General features: G+C 43.5%; 1 protein-coding gene across 3 annotated transcripts in view; it reads right to left on the bottom strand.

Moving 5' to 3' along the window:
• LOC129705161 (guanine nucleotide-binding protein G(o) subunit alpha) overlaps positions 1–19,588 on the bottom strand; it is a 199,299-nt gene extending 179,711 nt beyond the window's left edge. The window contains exons 1-2 of one of the 3 annotated variants that reach the window (XM_055648601.1): positions 18,907–19,588; positions 18,645–18,687 (exon numbers count right to left, since the gene is read on the bottom strand). In XM_055648601.1, the coding sequence (XP_055504576.1) occupies positions 18,645–18,687; positions 18,907–19,024 (161 nt within the window). In that variant the 5' untranslated portion in view covers positions 19,025–19,588. The remainder of the gene's footprint in view (positions 1–18,644; positions 18,688–18,906) is intronic. The other 2 variants (XM_055648602.1, XM_055648603.1) reach the window with 2 other exon arrangements.
• Between the last annotated feature and the right edge of the window lie 1,515 nt (positions 19,589–21,103).

Below are 21,103 nucleotides of genomic sequence, written 5' to 3'. Positions count from 1 at the left end.
AATGGTTCACTTTCATCCCACTCTCACCAACTGTGCAATCAGACAAGCTGTGTGACTGTTTTGTAACAGGAGCCAGTTACTTGCAAAGATTATATAACTTGAGCACGTGCATCAGCTCCTGCAATAGAGCAGATGGTCTCTCCAGGAATAGACTGAGCAAGGTCTCTTAATGCAACTTCAATTTACGAGAAGCCTGGCAATGGTTGGCAGAGTCTCCAAGGCATATGTCGTGATGGCTCTTCTACATATGTGGTTGATTTACCCCATGAATACCTAGCATAGAAAAGTGCCGTCGCTCGGCAGGAACCAGTTTGGTCTCTTGGCACAGGAAGGGCATGGTTTCTCTCAGCTTGTAATTGGCATGTTTTCTATTGGCATGAGATCAATACGGCCATCATCAGTGACTGTGAAGGCATGAACTCCCATGGAGCCCGGCAATTTGGTCTCTCAATGGAGAACTCGCATGGCTTCCATTGTTACATGATCGGCCTGATATGTACCTGCTATAACCTCGCCTGACAAGAAAATTGATCACTGTGATCTGTGAGAACAGAAAGGCACAAGCTGAAGAGAAAGATGAACAGTGCATTGCCTAAATCTGGTAAGTGAACAGGCACGTCCCATTCCCAACTCGTCCCATTTTGAATGATTCAGTGGCTCTCATTCATTAGCAATTAGTAAATCATTAGCAAAAACCAAACTCATGAAAGAAAATAACACTGCGTTAATATAGCACCTTTCTTAGAATCATTTAGCACAGAACCAGTTTCTTTGGCTCACCATGTTTATGTCATCTATCAAGTGCTTTGTATACTAATTCCATTTACCAGCATTTGGTCCATAGCCTTCTGAGTTTAGTTTAGTTTAGTTTAGAGATATAGCATGGAAACAGGCCCTTCGGCCCACCGAGTCCACACCAACCAGTGATCCCAACACACTAACACTATCCTACACACAAGGGACAATTTACAAGTTTACCAAGCCAATTAGCCTACAAACCTGGATGTCTTTGAAGTGTGGGAGGAAACTAGAGCAGCCGGAAAACCCTCTCACAGGTCATGGGGAGAACGTACAAACTCCATACAGACAGCATCGGTAGTCAGGATTGAACCCGGGTCTCTGGAGCTGAAGGCAGCAACTCTACTGCTGCGCCACAGTGCTGCCCAAAGAATGTTTTGAGGATTTATTTGCTCATCTAGATACTTCATAAACATTGTGAATGTACTTGCTGCTATCACCCATTCAATGTTTTAAGGTCAGTTTATCGTCACATGTACCAATTAAGGTACAGTGAAATTTGAGTTACCATACAGCCATACTAAGTGAAAAGCAACAGGACACACAGCCACATAAAAGTTAACAGGCAATATGTTCCAGAATCCAACTACTCCTCTGGGTGAGAACGTTCTTCCTCAGATCACCTTGAAACATCTTACCCCTTACATTCAACCCACGTCTTCTAGTTTTAGATATCTCTGCCACGGGGAAAGGTTTTTTATTGCACATCCCATCCTTCATCATTTTATATTCCTCAATCAGGACCCATCTCAGTCTCCTCCACCCAAGGAAAACAATCCCAGAAACTCCAGTCCCTCCTCATAAAGGAAATGCTCTGTGCTAGGGTGCATGTGATGCATCTGCTCTGCACTCTCCAGTGCAATCTTGTCTTTCCTGTCGCAATAAAATACACTGCTGGAACTCAGCGGACCAGGGAGCATCTTTCCTGTGGTGTAGCAACCAGAACCATACATGGTAGTCTACCTGTGGCTTAACCAATATTTTAATTTTAATACCCCACTCCTATATTCTATGTCCAAGCATCTATACCACCTTATCTGCCAACTTTGAGGTTTTGTGGACTTGTACACTCAGGGCACTCTGTTTCTCAATACCCTTTAAGCCCACACCATTCATTGTGTATGCCCTATCTGTATTAGTCCTCCCTTGCATTTATCAAGATTACATTCCACCTGCATTGCTCTACCCATCATGACATTCTACCTGCATTGCTCTACCCATCATGAAATGTCTCATAATTTTATCAACTAATCAGCATCATCCTGCACCTACAAATATACTTCTCACTATGAACAACAGCACCAATTTTCATGCCATCTGCAAACTTACTGACCATACCTACTATAATTCCTATCCAAATCACTAATATATGTAGGAAACAGTAAGAATCCATGTCGGTGGTACACCAGCCTTCCAATCGTGTCAAAAACCCTCCACCATCACCCTCTACTCCCTAACACTAAACCAATTTTGAATCCAATGTGACAACTTTCCCTGGATGCTGTCTACATTCCTGCTCCTCAATCTCCTGCGGACTGTTAGGAGGTCTGTAATACACCCCAAGCAAGGCGATTGCCTCCTTTCTGTGTGCAAACTCTAACCACATGGTCTCATTTTGAAAAGCTTGTCCATTACTACTGCAGTGTTGGTCTCCATAGTCAATACTGCAATGCTATTTCCTCTTTTGAATCTCCCCTCACCGCCCATTGCACCCGAAGACTGTATCTTGCAACGTTGAGTTGCCAGTCCTGTCTTTCTTTCAACTATGTCCATGTGATCACAATTATCTCACATTCCTATGCGCTGAACAATGGTCTGTTAATCTGCTTTACTAATCAGACTTCTTGCGTTAAAACAATTATAATTTTGCCATGTATTCCTCCAATGTGTCTTTTGCTCATGTCTACTCTGACTACTGGTCTAATTTTTCCTCCTATATTTAACTGCATTATTCATCCAAATGCACATCTCCTCTGTGTCCCATTTCCAGACCCAATCAGTTTAAATCTTTCCGAACCTCCTTGGGAATATTTTACTTTGTCTAGTTCTCGTGCAACCCGTCTCATCTTGCCAAGAAATCTAAAGCTCTTCCTCACATGCCTTCCCTTTAGCCACATATTCATCTGACCTATTCTCTTAGTCCTATATTCTTAAGAAGCCTCAAAGCACAAATAGGAAAAAATAAACACAACAGTCAAGTTACACAAATGTCCCCACAACAATCAATACAATGCTCACCAATCGCAAATCAATTAGAATTTTTTATTTTTTACACAAAAACTGGAACTCTGAAATATAAACAGAAAATGCTGGAAACTCTTCAACAGGTCAGGCAGCATCCGTGGGGAGACAAACTAGAGATAATGTATCAAGAGATAACCTGATAATGTTTCAGGTCCAGCATCCTTCATCAGACACAAACTGAGAAGGAGCTAAAAAGAAAATGGTGTCTTTACGTTGCAGAGTATGGAGCCGGGGGGAATGGATAGGACAAAGTGGATTATTGGATGGCAGGGTAATTAAATTGATTATAAATGTCAATTTAAATATTGCCTTGGGCACCAAAGATATCCGTTCAATTAACAAAAAAAAAATAGGGTCAAGGGAAGTTTAGGAACTCACTCCTCCAGTGCAGCAGCTTTTCAATACTGTTACACCAAATCACCAACACACAAGCATGGGAACACGACATATATATTCTTAGTGGAACACACAATACCAGCAGAAATAATAAATGGTACACAGGAAGCATTTTACATGCAAGCATGCTGAACCTTTCAGAAGAGATTCCCTTTAATTACCAATATTACCATGGTCCTGATTTAATAACCAGGCCCGGGCTGATTAGGGGTCCCACTGAGATGCACTGCTTAACACAAAAGTGAATAGAAATTTATAAATCATTTGCTGTTAAAGCAGTTGAGACTTTCACTTTAAAATTACAAAATCAAGATTTGTCGTGTTAAAATATTAAAGAGAACTTTTATTTAGAAATGAAAAGATGGTGCCAGTTAAGTCAGATTGTCAAAGAAACCCAAATGATGTACGTGTTCTTCAGAGTGAGGAAATTGGCTTTAGACTTTAAAGATACAGCACGAAAACAGGGCCCTCGGCCACTGGGCCCACGCTGATCAGCGATCACCATCTACACTAATATTACTAGGGACAATTTTACAGCTTAATGAAGCCAATTAACCTACAAACCTGCACGTCTTTGGAATGTGGGAAGAAACCAGAGCACCCGGGGAAAACCCACATAGTCATAGGGAGAACATACAAACACCGTACAGACAGCACCGTGGTCATTGATCGAACCTGGGTCTCTGGCTCTAAGGCAGCAGCTCTACCGCTGCGCCACTGTGCCGCCCTAGGCTCACCTTATTGGACCAGTCAGCTTATGACCTTTAACTGATCACTGCTTGATCCAGACATTTAAGGACCACAAGGATGGGCCATAAATACTAGTCTTGCTGGTGATCGATAGCTCTCATTTACTGGAGCATATTCTTTACTGCAACCTCAAGAAATTAGTGCAGAAGCACTCATATCATCTCATGTGTTAATCAGCTTGATATATTTAGATTTAAAAAGAATTACTTGAACTGTATCACAATTTGTGACATTTCCAAATCTTGCTGATGATACAAAAGTTAGTGGTTTCCCAGATAGTGATGGTTGTGAAAGATTGCAGGCGGATTTGGATCGATTGGCCAGATTAGCAGAGGAATGGTTGATGGAATTTAATACAGAGACGTGTGAAGTGTTGCATTTTGGGACGTCGAACAAGGACAGGACCTACACAGTAAATGGTAGGCCTCTGGATAGTGTTGTAGAGCAGAGGGATCTAGGAGTACAGGTGCATGGTTCCTTGAAGGCTGAGTCGCAGGTAGATAAGGTGGTCAAAAAGGCCTTTGGGACTTTGGCCTTCATCAGTCAGAGTATTGAGTATTCTTCAGACTGCTGAAGAAGGGTTTCGGCCCAAAACGTTGCCTATTTCATTTGCTCCATAGATGCTGCTGCACCCGCTGAGTTTCTCCAGAATTTTTGTGTACTATTGAGTATAGGACTTGGGAGGTCATGTTACAGTTGTATTAGACGTTGGCGCGACCGCATCTAGAATATTGTGTTCAGTTCTGGGCACCATGTTATAAGAAAGATATTGTCAAGCTTGAAAGGGTTCTGAAAAGATTAATGAGGATGTTGTCAGGACTAGAGGGTGTGAGCTATAGGGAGAGGTCGAGTAGGCTGGGTCACTATTTCATAGAGCGCAGGAGGATGAGGGGTGATCTTATAGAGGTGGACAAAATCATGAGAGGATTAGATCTGGTAGATGCACAGAGTCTCTTGCCCAGAGTTGGGGAATCGAGGACCAGAGGACATAGGTTCAAGGTGAGGGGGAAAAGATTTAATAGGAATCCGAGAGGTAACTTTTTCACACAAAGGGTGGTGGGTGTATGGACAAGCTGCCAGAGGAGGTAGTTGAGGCTGGGACTATCCCATCGTTTAAGAAACAGTTAGACAGGTACATGGATAGGACCGGTTTGGAGGGATATGGACCAAGTGCAGGCAAGTTGGACTAGTGTAGCTGGGACATGTTGGCCAGTGTGGGCGAGTTGGGCCGAGGGCCTGTTGGCCAGTGTGGGCGAGTTGGGCCGAAGGGCCTGTTTCCATGCTGTATCACTGTATGACTCTAATTATTCATCCTCTTCACACAAGATAGTTTTCAGGGGACACTCCTTCTGTGAACTGAAACCTATTCTTGTGCATTAGGTAGTAATTAGAAGCGAAACAGCCAGCTCATCTTCGTCTCTGGATCTCTCCATTTGAGTGAGCACACCAATGCTTAATCTAATTTTTGCTGGTAAAATTATATAGAGCAACTAATGATAAACCTGAAATTGCACATTTAGAATGGAGATGAGGAGGAATTTCTTTTGCCAGAGGCTGGTGGATTCATTGCCACAGACAGCTGTGATAGAGCTTGGACAGAGACCAAGACATTGTGTATTCTTTAAGCGGAGATTGATAGGTTCTTGATTAGTAAGAGTGTCAAAGGTTTCAGGGAGGAGGCATGAGAATGGGGTTGCAAGGGAAAAATAGATCAGTCTTGACTGAATGGCAGAATAGGCTCGATGGGCTGAATGGCCTAATTAGAACATAGTACAACATAGGAGATGGCCTTTCAGGCAACAATGTTTGTGCCTAACATGATGCCTAGCTGAACTGATCTCATCTGCCTGCAAGTGATCCATATCCTTCCATTCGCTGTAAATCCATGTGCCTATGTAAAAGCTTCTTAACTGCCACTATTGTATCTGCCTTCGCTACCATCTGTGGCCATGTGTTCCATGCCCTACCACCTTGTGTGTAAAAAACTTGCCCCGCACATCTCTATTCCATTTCCCCCCCTCTCACCTTATAGCTATTCTCTGTGGTGTCGGCAATGTCCACCCTGGGAAAATAGGCTTTGGCTGCCTGTCCTATCTACGCCTCCCATAATTTTTTATATACAAATATATACAAGTCTCCCTCAATCTCTTACGTTCCAGAGGAAACAATCCAAGTCTATCCAACCTCTCTCTATAGCTGAATCCCTCTAATCCAGGCAGCATTCAGATAAATCTCCTCAGCACCATCTCCAGAGCTTCCACATGTTTCCTGTATTGGGACAACCAGAACTGCACTCAATACTCCAAGTCCCATAGAGCTGCATCAAGACTTCTTGATGTTTATATTCAATACCCCTAGCAATGAAGGCAAGCACACCTTACCACCCTATCTTCCTGCGCTACCACCTTTAGCGAGTTATGGAATTGAAATTCTGCTCATATGTCTTATGGTCTTACATAATCTATTCCACAAAATGCTCCTGTCTTATGAAAACATTAACTTCTTAACATTAATCTACAACAGACACACAATGTCTCTGCCTATTTGTCTCTGCCCCAGCCGATGCAGCGATCAACAAAGCAAATGGAAAATTAAGGAACAAGAGGGACCACTTGATGTTACCAGTGACATAAACCCACAGCTTCAAAAACCAGTACGCTTCCACAGCCAACCCTGCTGTACTTCTGCCAAAGTTACAGCAGCAGAACCGATGAGGGAGTAGTTAGTGCCAGTCATACACGACCTGCTTCACTGGGTACTGATTCCACACTGATACTGGCTTATTCTTTCCTGTGTAATTAAAATCACCATCAATTACTTTAGAGTCAGCAAGGTCAATATTAGGTGGAGCTCTCACAAACTAGGTTTGGCAATCAGAAACAAGGATCGCTTAAATATTCCAATAAACCTGGCCACACTAACAACATTTATTTTTAAAAAGGTTGGTACATGGAATTTCTCACAATTAAAAGCAAATGGGTCCAAAAATGGGTCACATCCACAAAAATCCTTTTATTTCTGTGAACATAAGGATATAGGAAAATAGATGCTGGGGTCAGTCACTCGGCCCCTCAAGTTAGTTCAACCACAGCTGACCTGCCCTAGTCCTATCTCCTCTTCTAAGCCATTTCCCCATTGCTCTCTATTCCCCAAACTTACAAAAAATTATCGACTTCCTCTTAAATACTTCCAATGGCCTTGCCTCCACAATCCTCTGGGATTCCACAGATTCACCGCCTCAGCGAGATGATACCACTGACATGTATCAACGGAACCAACAGCGTTTTCAGTTGATAAAAGTTTCAACTTTTGCCAACCACACAATGTGGCACAGTAATGCTTCACATTCGAACTATTTCTTATGGGGATTGGCCAAACTTCAATCAATACCTCCACAAGATGGATCAATGCCAGTGGTGGAAACAAGGCGGACTTGTGAAGAATGTCCAAACCCGAGTTATCTTGCATAAACAGGTTTACGCTAGTCACCCAATCAAATCCTCTCAAATTTCATGTTTATTTCTCTGCTCAAAAGATGATTGACGGCAGACCCGAGGAATAAACCTTTCATTGCTGTCCTAAGTGCTCCCAAATCAGCCATGGTATGAATAGGATGAAATGTAGAGCACCCAGTTCTGCCCCACTAATTAATGCTAACTGCAGTCAAAGAGTTTTTCTATGACAACACATCATTTTTACAGGTCACATTAGGCATTCTTAAAGCGAGATTTCACATCAATCCTCGATCTTGTCTCACAACAGGCTGGTTAGTGCAGTTGACTGACCTAAAAATATTCCACTCAGAAACAGGCATCTGAAAGCTGAGGAACCCTCTTGCAGACTGAAGGGGAGTTCTTTGAAAAGTGTTGACCCAATCTGCATTAGATTTCTCTCCGATATAGAAGAGACCATTTTGCAAGTTCCAGATGAAGTTCACTGGAGTGGAAATCACTGATTCACGGGGAAGATGTTTCAGGACTCCCTGGACGGAGCAAAGGAAATGGCAAAAGGGAAGGTGTTGCCTCTCCTACTGTTTCATGGGAAACTGCAGTTAGAACTTCGGAGGTTGTTAAAGCAGAACCAAGGAGCCAGTTCGAACATTGAGATAAGAGGCGAGGAAAAGTTGTGCCAGGTGGTGGCATCATGTAGAAGGGGGTGGAAATTACAGAGGAAGTGGAAGTTGGTGGAATGGAAGGCAAATTTCAGGGGAACCTTATCCTTGCAGTGGGGGGGGTTGAGAGTAGGTTAGTGCAAAACAGCAAGAAATGAATTAGATGCAGTTGAAGTCCTGTCAACAATGAAAGATGAAAAAGGCATGGTTAAAGAATGTTGCCTTATCCATACATGTGCAATGGAGCCAGAGGAACTGGGAGAATGGAATGCTTGTAGAATGGGAGGAGGTGTGCTCAGGACAGCTGTGGGAGTCTGATAGATATTGATTGCTAACCTGTCCGCTGAGATTGAGGAAATAAATTGAGAAAGAGTAGAGGAAAATCATATCAAAATGAGAGTGGGGTGAAACTGGCAGCAACAATGTGTTTAAATTCTGTACAAGGTTGCCAAGCATCACCAAAACAATCAAACAAGTGGTGGGAAAGAAGAGAGGGAGGAGGCCAAATAGGTCTGAACCAATAAGTTTCCAAAGCCTCCCACAACAATACAGACATATTGGCCTCTGCAGGATTTCATATCTGCACCCTTGACTTGCAGTTTAAAAAAATGGAGCAGTTGTTTAGTGTGAGAATGAGCAGCCACATGAAGCAGTGTGATGGTGAGGGGGTATGGTCAGGGTCTCTGTTCTGCAATAAAGTGGAGGTGTTCAGGGATGGGATGCCCATGGTGAAAATGAGCCTGTTGGGACCAGGATACTGGAAACTCAACGATGCAGAGGTCATCAGAGATGTCACAAATGGAAATAGGTTCCACCAGAGAAGAAATTATGACTCCAAGGTTACTCCTACTTGTGGGCCATAGGGAGAAAGGTAGAAGCAGGTTGCGCGGGGTTGGGAGACTATGATGCTGGAGGCTATGGAGAGATGATATGTGAGGAAATGTGGGCAGTGATTAAGAGACAATGTCCTGACATGGTCCAGAGGGAGGCACGAGGGAATGTCTGCGATCTGGCTTTCAACCTCGCAGAGGCAGAAGTCAGTTCAACAAAATAATAGCAGCACCCTTGTCAGCTGGTTTAACAATAATGTTTGTGTGGGTTCTCAGTGGGCAGTGTATTGCAACTTCAAAGGAAAGAAATTCCTTTGTTTGGAAAAAAAATGGAATAGTCAATGCCAATGTAAGAGGCCAAAGGGAGGGGTGCAGGTAGATTGGTCTTTAGAACAGTCTAAAACAAGCAGTTACAGTAATATATCAGTTTCTATGGAATATAATTTAATCAATACTTCTAAATACCACAATCAGCTAACAGACTATCATATTGTAGTCTATTTGTCCAGTTATGTTATCAAATCAAAACATGAGGTTACATGACCCCACTGAGGCGATCACTGACAAACTTCCAGTTCCTTTGCATTGGTTTACAGATTAAATTATTAAGTTTCTTTTAAAAGGAAGAGCAGATGTTTGGAATTTGAAAAGTATGGAAAATTATGTTAAAACCTGGTTCCAAAGGAGAGGCTAACTGGGACAGCACTCAATTCAGAGGGAGATGGGGTATCTTGCATAGCGGAGAATTACGTGGCAATGCAAATTCCAGATTTTTATTCTGACAGATTTCATATATGGTAGTTTGAAACATCAGAGGTGATCCTCTCCCTACATTTTTAAACAAATAACTCATTTGGGATAGAATTTACAACTGGACATTCAATTAAATAGGCTTTATGATTTTTTTCCCATGTGAAATGAATGTGGTCAAATCTATTCAACCAGGCACAAGATATGAAATAAAAATAGCAGAACAATTATAAGTTGTGTACTCTAAGAATTATCTGTATTTTTGTTGTTTTGTAACCTCAATCTATTATTAGGGTACCTGTTCAGATGTTTCGTCATCATAGAGAGAGATGACATCTAAATATACTGGGTTTTATTTGATTACAACATTTGCTCAGTTCCCAAAATGTGTAAAGGAATACGCAGACAAGGGGTGGTGAGGGTGAGGTGGATTGTCTTGATTTCATCGCCTTTCTCTTCTTCAAACTTAGAACCATCTATGTAGTTACTGCTACAATTTACAGTAAAATTATGAGAATCTGGCACCTTTTTGACTTGACTGTTTTACCAGACTATTGGATATTAAATTCTATTAATACCAATATAGATTTCCATTTCACTCTCTTTTTATATTCCATATCAGTACAATACATTTTCCAGTGAATGCAATGAGTTTAAAGGAAGCAGCATATATACAAACACTCCAGATCCTGGATCTGACCATAAACCAACAAATGTTCCTGACCTCTCATATTCCAGACCCATTTCTGGTTCCAGTCAAAAGTCAAAAGACTCAGACCCAGGTACACACCACGCTCGCGTTCCCAACCACAAGATCACACTTTGGTCTGATATGCAAGTCAAATCATCAGGAAATCTGAGCAACTGGATACCAAATTATAGGTGACCTCCACGTTACCACTGTTCGTGCAAGTGAAAATCATCCTTACAGTATCCATGTGAGAAAAAATAAATGATTGAAATTAAAATGCATTTTTTCATCTTGTGCTCCTGACGCATTTGTAGATGACACAACTTTGCCTTATGGAAATTTGCTAAATGGACCAATACTATGAATACAGTTCCTCCTATAATGCAGAGGTCCCTTGTATTAGAGTTTTACTGTATCTCTTTCATTTGCCCACCTTCTCCACAAGTCTCCCCTTGCAGTATAATCATCTATTCACCCCTCAGCTTCTATCATTTGTAATCTCTATCTACTTTTCCACGAATTCTCTCATCATTCGACTCTCCTTTCTTCCCCCATTGTAAGTTGATGTTCCCTTTGCTTCTCTTTTTCATGCACTATAAATGCCTGCCTGTAATTCCAATTCTATCCATCCTTCATAAGTTCATGTCATAGGAGAAGAATTGGGCCATTTGGCCCATTGAGTCCACTCCGCCATTCAATCATGGCTGATCTACCTCTTAACCCCAGTCTCCTGCCTGCTCCCCAAAACCTTCAATGCCTTTACTAATCAAGAACCTGTTTCACCACACTGTGACTAAAGAAGTTCCTCCTCATCCTGCTTCCAAAGGTACGTCCTTTTATTTTGAGCCTGTGCAGTTTGGTCCTGGACTCTCCCATGAGTAAAAAAAAAGGGCTGCACAGTGGCCTAGTGGTAGAGTTGCTGTCTTACAGTGCCAGAGACCTGGGTTCGACATTGACTCTGGGTGCCGTCTCCACAGAGTTTGTACATTCTCCCTGTGACTGCGTGGGTTTTCTCCGGGTGCTCCGGTTTCCTCCCATACTCCAAAGACTTCCAGGTTTGTAGGCTAATTGGCTTTAGTAAAAGTTGGAAATTATCCCTAGTGTGTAGGATAGTGTTACTGTTTGGGAATCGCTGGTCAGGGCTGACTCGGTGAGAAGAAGGGCCTGTTCCGCACTGTATCTCTAAACCAAACTAAATTAGTGGAAACTTCCTCTCCATATCCACTCTATCCAGACTTTTCACTATTCACTAAGTTTCAATGCGGTCCCCCTTATCCTTCTAAACTCCAGTGAGTACAGGCCGAGAGTTGTCAACCGCTCATCATATGCTCTTCCTCTCCAAGGTCCACGAAAAGCACTCATATCATCCAGCTTCACATTAAAGTCCCATAATTTTCCCAGGCATAATTATGACAGGTCAACTTCTGTCCACAAAAACTATAAAGACAAAGTACCCCACAGAAGCAGATCATTCTGGCCATTAAATCCATGCAACCTATTTGCCAATGGACACAAATTTAATTTTCTGCACCAGGTCCATATCCTTCTATGCTTGAGGCACATGAGAGTTCCTGTGTTTGTAATAAATGTGGACTACCCTTTCTCGACAACAACTTATTTTATACCTTTATTGCAGGAAAACTAAACATGTGAAGGACTTCACAGAAATCCAATCAAAAAATCGGGGTTTTGGCAAGAAGGAAAACAGGCAAAGGCTAAGAAAAAAAAGATTTAATAGAGAGAGTAGAAAGCTGGAAGAAAAATGGCTGTCTGCTGTTGAACACACAGCCATAACTGTTGAAGTGGGAGTAAAGATAGACTAAGGCTTCATATTCAACTGCACTTTCACTTTCCGATGCCCTCTGGACCATCATTCTATGTGGAATTTACTTTGTATGCTTCTAATCCAATTTTTCTAAATTGAAATGCATGTGTCTCCACCTTTTCCCCTCTACTGCACATCACCACTTCCAGGATGGTCGTCGTCCCTGCCCAAAGTAATTATTCCATTTCCACAGCACAAACCAGGATTGCGACGGAAAACTCTCTACTTGACTGGAACAAAGCATCTCCAATAGCACTAAAGAAACATGGTGCTATGACTAAGCATCAGTGGCCCCCTGAAGTAGAGATTTTCAAATATATGCAACCCTTCATTTTAAAGAAATGCTTCCTCATCTCACTCCTTATTGTGAAAACATTCCCCCAAAATGTAGACTTCCCAGCCCGAGAAACCAATTTATCAATCCCTCGTGGATATCTCAGTGAGAAGATACAAAAATAAAGCTTTATCCACATTGCCCCATTAAGCTCCTAAAGAAAATCACTCCCTGACTATTGTTTCAATTAGCCTTAGGTTCATCCTTGAAAAGAAAGTCATTGCACCAATATTGAGATGTATGTTTTTTTACTTAGCCATCCATATCCTTTATTACAATTACAAATGAATAAAAACGGTGGATAATCTGTGTTGTGAACTTGCACCAACTAATAAGCACATTGTAAGAGATCTATAGACCTTTTTTTCAGGTATCCCCTTTTAGGTTTCTCTGTAATCTAACACCATTCCCAGGTACAGAATTGTAAGTTTATTTAGTAATGCTCTGTCCCGTCAACAAACAAATAGCTCTCATCCTAAACTATTTAACGTTTAACCACATGACTCAGTCCTGGGAAAACCAGAAATGAAAGTGTTTTTTTGTTTTGTTTTACTGTATAGGATTCCGAATCTTGACACTTTTTATGTTAAAACACGGTGATCTCTAAATCTCCTTCGTCTATGAATAAAAATATTCCTGAAATTCTTAGAAGTTTTAATAATTGGTAAAATTTCAAGGTGGGAAAAATTAATTTAGTTGGAAAGTTTCAAGCTTTGAAGAGAATATTCCAAACCCCAATTCTCTTGTGCAACTCGCACTTTTTCTTAGTGTGCATTCACCAATTATGCACTGAGAAATATTACACCATTAATGAGTTTCAGCTGAACGGCTTGGGATTCCTTAATGTTCTACGTGAAACCATTTAAGCACTTGGAAGCTCCCAATTCCTTTTATTGTATCTTTGTTTAAAAACAAGATGTGGGTAGGTACGGGGAGGAGTGGAGGTCAGCAGCAGCTGACCAAATGACCACAAACTTCATAAATCGCTGTTTATGATGGATACAAAATGTAATTATGTCAGTAATGAGTGAATGATATGAAAAATACCTGGCATCAAGGTGTTATACTTTACAGCATTTCACGAGCAGTGCACGGGCTGTAGGAGCTGCGACCTAAACATTAAATGGATTACGTGCCATTTCAAATGAACACAATTGGACTTTAGCAGCTGCTCTATGACACAGTCATTTTGTTAGCTGCAAAATGGGAAAATATTGCTGCCGGTATATAAAGACTCTCCCACTAAGAACCCAAAGAAGTTCAATTTTACTCAACAATACACTTCCAGTTAATTGCAAATAGAATTGTGACATTCCATGCAATGTAAAGATTTATTTTGGACTTAGTTATTTAAGCAGTGGGTAAAGGCTATTTTTGGACCCCCTCGCCCCACTTGTCACCCTCCACAATAACTGATTACACAGGATCAGGTGCAAAAAGTTCATTATAACGGTATTTAATCATCTTGAATTGCAAAGATCAGGGACCTAACAGTGGTACTATTGGGAGTTCTAAAATAAAACCAAAACAAAATAAATTTGATTCAATGTGAGTTTTCTGCACATTATTGCAGATCATCTTGTGGCAAGACTTGGTGCTCTAACACTCGTTATACGTGACTGTTTCTGTGATGTATCCAAAAATGATTATGCTTTCAACCAAAGTATCATACATCGATTAACATTTCTGAATGTTCTCCAAGATGGAAAGGGAGTTTGGAATTGTGTGCAGCTCAATTGTGAATTCCAGCAATGAACAATTTTAGAACAACTTTCTCAATCTTTCGCTTAATCAATCCAAGCAAAACTATTTAATAAACACGAACTTCCACCCAGTGACATTGCATGTTCAGATGTTGGTCTGTACTAAGAATTACCTAATTGTCCAAAGCCAATTTGCCACCAGCTGTGACTCAAATATTGTTTATGGCACATATCTGCCAATAGCTCGATATGTCCCTAGGCACATCACAATGCAAATAAGCAACCGTGCTCAGAAATCCATTGAACATTTGCATTTCTTGCATAATATCACCAGGGGCATCTCAAATATCTAAATGTTGTTGTTCACATCATACAGAGTATGTCAGTGGAAAGTTTCGAAGAGACTGTATCCACTGTTTGTCCCTGCCCTCATTCCGTGCCCAACTAAAGATATGTGAATAATTCAATATTTTGTATTCATTATCTCTCTCCATAATTCACAAATGATTAATAATAATGTTATTTTCCTTCATAGCTATTAAACTCTCAGATGCTGACAATGTTTTTCATTCGACATCTCTTTCCTTTAAAACCAAACTGGTCCAGAATCCACCTACAACAACTAGGTTTGGTGCCATTGCCAGTAGTGTCAATTGGTCAGTACTGCAATACTTAAAAAATGTAAATATATTTGAAAATTATTTATTTTGAGAGATAAGTGATTGTATTTGCATCATTTGCATGGACTTCAACTTCTGTACAATTTCCACGGGTCAGTCAACACTCGACCTCAAATCGGTTGAAACACTGCAAAGACCACATCATATCAAACTCAGAACACGCATAGCCGGGTTCCAACCGTGTGGCAAGATCTGGTCACACACACGGTAAAATATATTTCAATTCTGAACTGCAGAGTAGCTTCGTTTTATTTCACTGGTGACACCAGTCTTAGCGACAGGCGTGCTGTGTAAGTGAACATATTACAGCCTTGCTTCCAGCACCCTTTCTGTACCGGTAGGCAGCAAGATACTGTATCTTTGGTAGACAGTGCTTCATGCCTGTGTGGTACATAGCTCACTCATGCCAAGGGCTGGGGCAACAAGAAAAGGTGCAACTCCCTAATTGCCTCGGGGTGTTCTGTGCTGTTTGACGGCGCGGAGATTGGGACAATTTCGGCAGGATTGTCGTGAGGAAAGCAAGAATGGTTCTCTCTGCTGATGTCCGCACCGCACCTCGCCACTCTTCCTGCTGTTAACAGCGTTCCCCAGAGCCAGCACGGTGAGCTCCGGGCTTTTAGCCCAGTGCACGCCAGGCTCGGAGCACCCGCGGGGATTCGAGCAGCTCCGCCCGCTGCGTGGCCGCTCAGCCCCGCCCTTCTCCCCGCCTTCTCCTTCCCTCCCGCGGCGCCGACTTCGCCCGAGCGCTGCCGAAGCCGCTCGGCGTATCTGCCTGGGCGCTGTCCACCAACGAAAGCGGCTGAAAGTCGCTGGGCCGCCACCGGTCTCCACAAGCTCACGCCGCCTCTCGCCCTTCGGTCCCCGGCTCCTCATCCCGGCTCCAACCTGCCACTGGTCTGGCTCCAAGCTTAAAAACCCCATCCAGGGGGCAGGGACAGTCCCTGAATGGAGCTCTTGGTCAGGAGCGACAGGGCAGGGTTTATCACCTTTCATCCCGGCCGATCAGAGAGCACAGTCCGGGCTAAACTCTGGTCCCACGCAGAACTGAGCGGCGGTGAAACGCACCCCTTGCGCGCACTGACCCAGCTCAGCACACACAGGGCCCGTCATAACACATGGAGCCAAGAGCCCAACAAATCAAACGTGGACGGTGATGGCACGGACACCGGCATCAAACGCCACAAAACGGGATAAAATATCTCCAAAAATGCTTGACAGAAGACATTGGACATATAATCAAATGCCTGGTTGTGGTGAGAGGACTAGAAGAAGCGCTTTTCAGGAGGAGGGGTGGAGAGGCCGGGTGCTTAAGGGTGGGTAGAAGACATAAATTCATGGTTGGCTTCTTGTGGTGAAGCAAAGACAACCAGAAAGCTAGAACCAGAGATGCACATTTGTCTGTGCCTTGCAGGGTGGAAAACGTAAACTGATGGAGCTATGGAAAGATCTAAATGCAAGGGTGGGATTTTACCAGGTGACTGGAGTTAAGGGGGGGGGGGGGGGGGGGGGTAATCTGGTTTGTAGGGGTTTGGGAAACACAGAACTTGGCACTAGTTTGGATATAAAGGGTCGATTTTTGATATTGTCCAGAAGTAACATGAATATGGGTGAGATTTTAGTTGAGGCAGTTTGGAGATATAGAACATTGACATAGTAGTAGCAGTAGTAGCAGACCTCTGCTAATGTGTACAAAAAGAACCAATGCCTGGAAGGCATAGTTCAGAAAGTAGACCTTGACCATACTAGGTGTCTCTGAACTGTACCAACCCAGTGTAAAACAATCCACAAACCAAACTAATTTAGGCTGCAACACCGACATGAGTCCCAGAAACAGCATCTTCAACCTTATCTGCTTGTTCTTCCAAGAAGAAGCACGTAAGACTCAAACTTCATCACCCAGATATGAACCCAGCTTTCACTGAAGAAGGGTTTCGACCCAAAACGCCACCTATTAACTTTTCTCCAAAGATGCTGTCTGACCCACTGAGTTGCACCATCTCCAGCTTCCACGTTGATATACAAAGAGATATGCAGGCATTGTCACAGGAAGAAACATGCAGCCATTCTAGCCTGGAGCCAGCTCTGCTGTTCAATCAGCTCATGCTTTATTTTAATCAACTCCATGCAATCACCGCCAAGACATTTCTTGACACCGTACCAAATTAAATCCTATCAATCATGGTCCTGAACAATTCAATTGTCTCAGCAATCATAACACTTCTGGAGAAGAAATGTCCAGATTTCTACTACCTTTACATGGGGAAAGCTTTCTATGATTTCAATATTGAAATGCCAAGATTATTATTGGTTTTTAATGTACCCTGTGTTTCAATTGGTCTGGGGCGGGGCAGTGTGAGGTGAAATTATCATTTCTAACTATCAAAAAATATTTAACAGATTGCCATTTAGCATTCTTAACTCAAGGGAACAAGCCAAGGACGTAATTTAAGCTCCAATATTATCCTAGTGAATCTGTGCTGCATTTATTATCCAAGGCACTGCACTCTTCCTAGGATGGAATGACCAGAAAACAGCACATGACACTCCAGATGCGCTCTGTACAAATGAGACATGCCTTGGACTGCTGTCCCAACCCACTCACTATCTTTTAGCGATTTGTGGGCATGGACATTCACTTCCACCATACACAAACCCGGGCCAGCCATAAAAATTACAGACAGGCCTCGATCATTATTATACAGCAAAAATAGACTGATTAGAAATGTTCAGCACATTCCTTTATTAAACCACCCCCCTCCTTTCAAATCGTCTCCATCCCACATTGCCTGAAGAAATCAGGATTCAAATGAATGTATTGGATAGGGTGGGACCAAACTGACCAGAAATTCCACGAATTCCACCCATTTATTAATACTGTGAATCGGAATCTGTGCAACCAGGCTGATTAATTACCACAATGGATCGTGACGATAAAATGTCCAGGTTGCCGTCTGTCGGGTTAATTTCGCATCCAATGTAGACATTTGTTTTAATAAATCTCAGAGAGCTGGCCTTCCAGCCCAGTGTCAAACGTGGCAAAAATACTTGACAAACATGAGAGCTTGGTATTACATCTTAATTGGTAGCGGTAGATGATACCGAACCCCAATCTCTGCCTTGATGCATACTCGCACATTCACTGGAGCAGACCCAGCCATGCCAACACAGCTACAACGTTAAATACACCGGATCCACACCCTTTCCCAAAGAATTGAGGACACTGGACACAAATAAACAGCCAATCCTCAGCAAAAACAAGTCTGGACCCTCCAATGGCCAAAGTGCACATGTTGATAAAAGTCACTGCCCTTCCACCAAAACCTTCAATATATTGGAGACAGGAGACTGGGTAACAGCACCATAAATATGGCGGTCTCTATCATTAATACACATCTAACCTCGAGATACAGTCTCGACTCAAAACTAAGGCGTGAACATATGAAGAGGGTGATGTGTGCGCGATATTATAATCCATTTCGAATGATAAAATCAAATCATCGCCCCCCTCAAAATAAAAGCAGAAGCCACTTACTTCATTTGCTTAACGATGGTGCTTTTCCCCGATTCGCCCGCCCCTGTAGGAAAACAGAAAGAGAGAACGAGGGATGATGAGAGAAAGTGGTTACGGAGGACGGGGGGAAAGGGTGCGTTCGTGAATGTAAGGAGATAAAGAGAGATTAGAGTGAGCGGGCAGGCCCGCCGAGCTGCCGGGAGCTCGCTGCCTGCTGGCCGGGGCTGTCAGTGAGGGTAGTCGGGGAAGAGGCAGGGAGGGGTTCGGGGAACTCAGGGCTTACCGAGAAGCAGCAGCTTCACATCCTTGGCGGCGGTGATACCATCCTCTTTGATGGATTTCTCGATGGCTTTGTTCCGCTCCATGGCTGCCCTTTCCTCGGCGCTCATTGTACATCCCATGGTTAGTGTGTGGAAATTCGCACAGCTCTGGCCTCTCTCCTCACTCACTCACTCACACTCGCTCGCTCCGACTGAACCCTCTCGCTGCGAGACGCCGGGGCTCTAATCGCACATCCAAAGCCGGAAGGTGGGGGGGTGGGGAAAAAGCAGCCGGACTCACTCCGTCCCTTTACCGTTGTACAGAAGCACGAATATCCTGGAAAAAAGCTGGCGTTATTTTTTTTCCCCTCACTCTCTCGCCGCAGCTCTGCACAATCAAGACAGCGGATGAGCCTTCGGATGGGGAGGGGAGGAGAGAGAAAGAGAGAGAGAGAGAGAAAGAATGGGGACTGGGGCCGGCCGAGGCTGTCAGTGGACTAGTGTGGGGGTGAGATGTGCTGGGCGGCGGCGGCGGTTCAGCCTGATCGCATCGTTCGACTGCTGACAATGGAGAGAGAGAGAGAGCCCGAGAGTGCACCAGCCTCTGCCCCGCTCCACACTGACGTCAAAACACACTGAGCCTGCGCCAAGCCACCAACACCCAGCGCCGCCGCTGACTGCACCTTAAGCAGCGGGAGGGAGCACTGGAGGTGTGGTGGGGTGTGGGCGTCCGAGTGCATCTCCTCATTGCAAGGCGTGCCAGTAAAGGCTGCAATCTCGCCTGTGACACCCCTCCTCCCCCCCCCCCTCAAACTGTTTGTGGGAGTGGACGTACGGGATCAAGGCGACTGAAGTCAATATTTGCATTGCGAAATCTGAACTCAGAGCCATCAACCTGTGTGCTTACAATATTCAATGCAAAGCGGAGCAGTATCAGTGTCTGAGACCCGCTCTCACTTCTGCGCACACGTGCACGCTTGCTCGTTTAACATGCCTTGTATCGAATTTAAATGGGATTGTGATCCATACGCCCCCGGGAGCCAGATATTATGGTCAGCACTTTCAATTGATCACACCCTCGTCTCCGAATGGATTTTAACCACAATATCGCCGGGCGCTGAAGCACTAATGCCTATGACGTTTTAGCGTAACGCAGATTGGAAAACGCGTCTTAAATCGGACTATTAGACCGGGAAGCGAGGGGAGTGGTGTTAGATTAGCACAAACACGGCGTCGGGGACGTGAGCCTACGGCCCAATAAATGCTGTTAATTTTATGCTATTTTCCAGGTCTCTGGGCGTGTACCTGAGATGGGCAAGGCAGGGCACCCAAGCCAAACAAGCTCCCGCCCAGCTTAAGTAAGCATCATGTTGACAATTCAAATCTATAAATAATATCCACCGCCAAACCCCTCCCGCTGCAACAGCCCTTTCCCAACTGCCTGTGAAATTCTTACAATCTCTGTAGAACATCATCCTCCCCAAAAAAATATCCCTAACTGATAATTTCTCCCACGGTGACATCTGGATCAATCCCCTCCCCCCCCCCCCCCCCCCCCCCCCCCAGAATAATAATTCCCGCAGCAAACAGGTTTACAATATCCGATCATCCATTAGGAGGATTATGTTTTACTAAACATTTTTTTTTTTAAATCAATGCAATATTTATGAAGTGGTTTGAGGAGATGTGCATCGGCGGTGTGTTGAGTAGAGGCGAAGATGAAAGGCGTGCTAAAATGGGAATTGTGAAAACTCTGGGATGAATGTGGGTTGACACTAACTTCGATAATTGCCGGAATACCAGCTCCGCCTGAGAATTGGCCTTCCGTCGAAGGAGCTGTTTTATTCCCCGCCCTACATGTCCCACGTCGCTTGCTTGCCGCTGCAGTGCTGTCGTTCCAAAGTTCACATGATTCAATGGGCACTGGTTACCGCCCCATCCTCCCACCCAAGAAGACCGAAAGGGCTGGTACAAACAAACCCAACACTCTCTGGGTAAAATACATGCTCACACATCTCGTTTAAATTTTGCTCCGCTCAACTTAAAGCTTTGCCCTCTAAACTTTAGGGACAAAAGGTTCTGACAGTCAACCCTTTCTATGCCTCTCATCGTTTTATATACTTGCATCAGGTCCCCCTCAACCTCTGATGCCTCAGAAAAAAAAATCTAAGTTTGCACAATCTCTCCATATAGCTAAAACTCTCTAATTTAGGCAGCATT

The sequence above is a fragment of the Leucoraja erinacea genome, chromosome 17, assembly GCF_028641065.1.
Source record: "Leucoraja erinacea ecotype New England chromosome 17, Leri_hhj_1, whole genome shotgun sequence".
NCBI lineage: Eukaryota > Metazoa > Chordata > Chondrichthyes > Rajiformes > Rajidae > Leucoraja > Leucoraja erinaceus.
The sequence above is the reverse complement of the archived record's forward strand: the minus strand, read 5'-3'. Positions and strand labels throughout refer to the sequence as shown.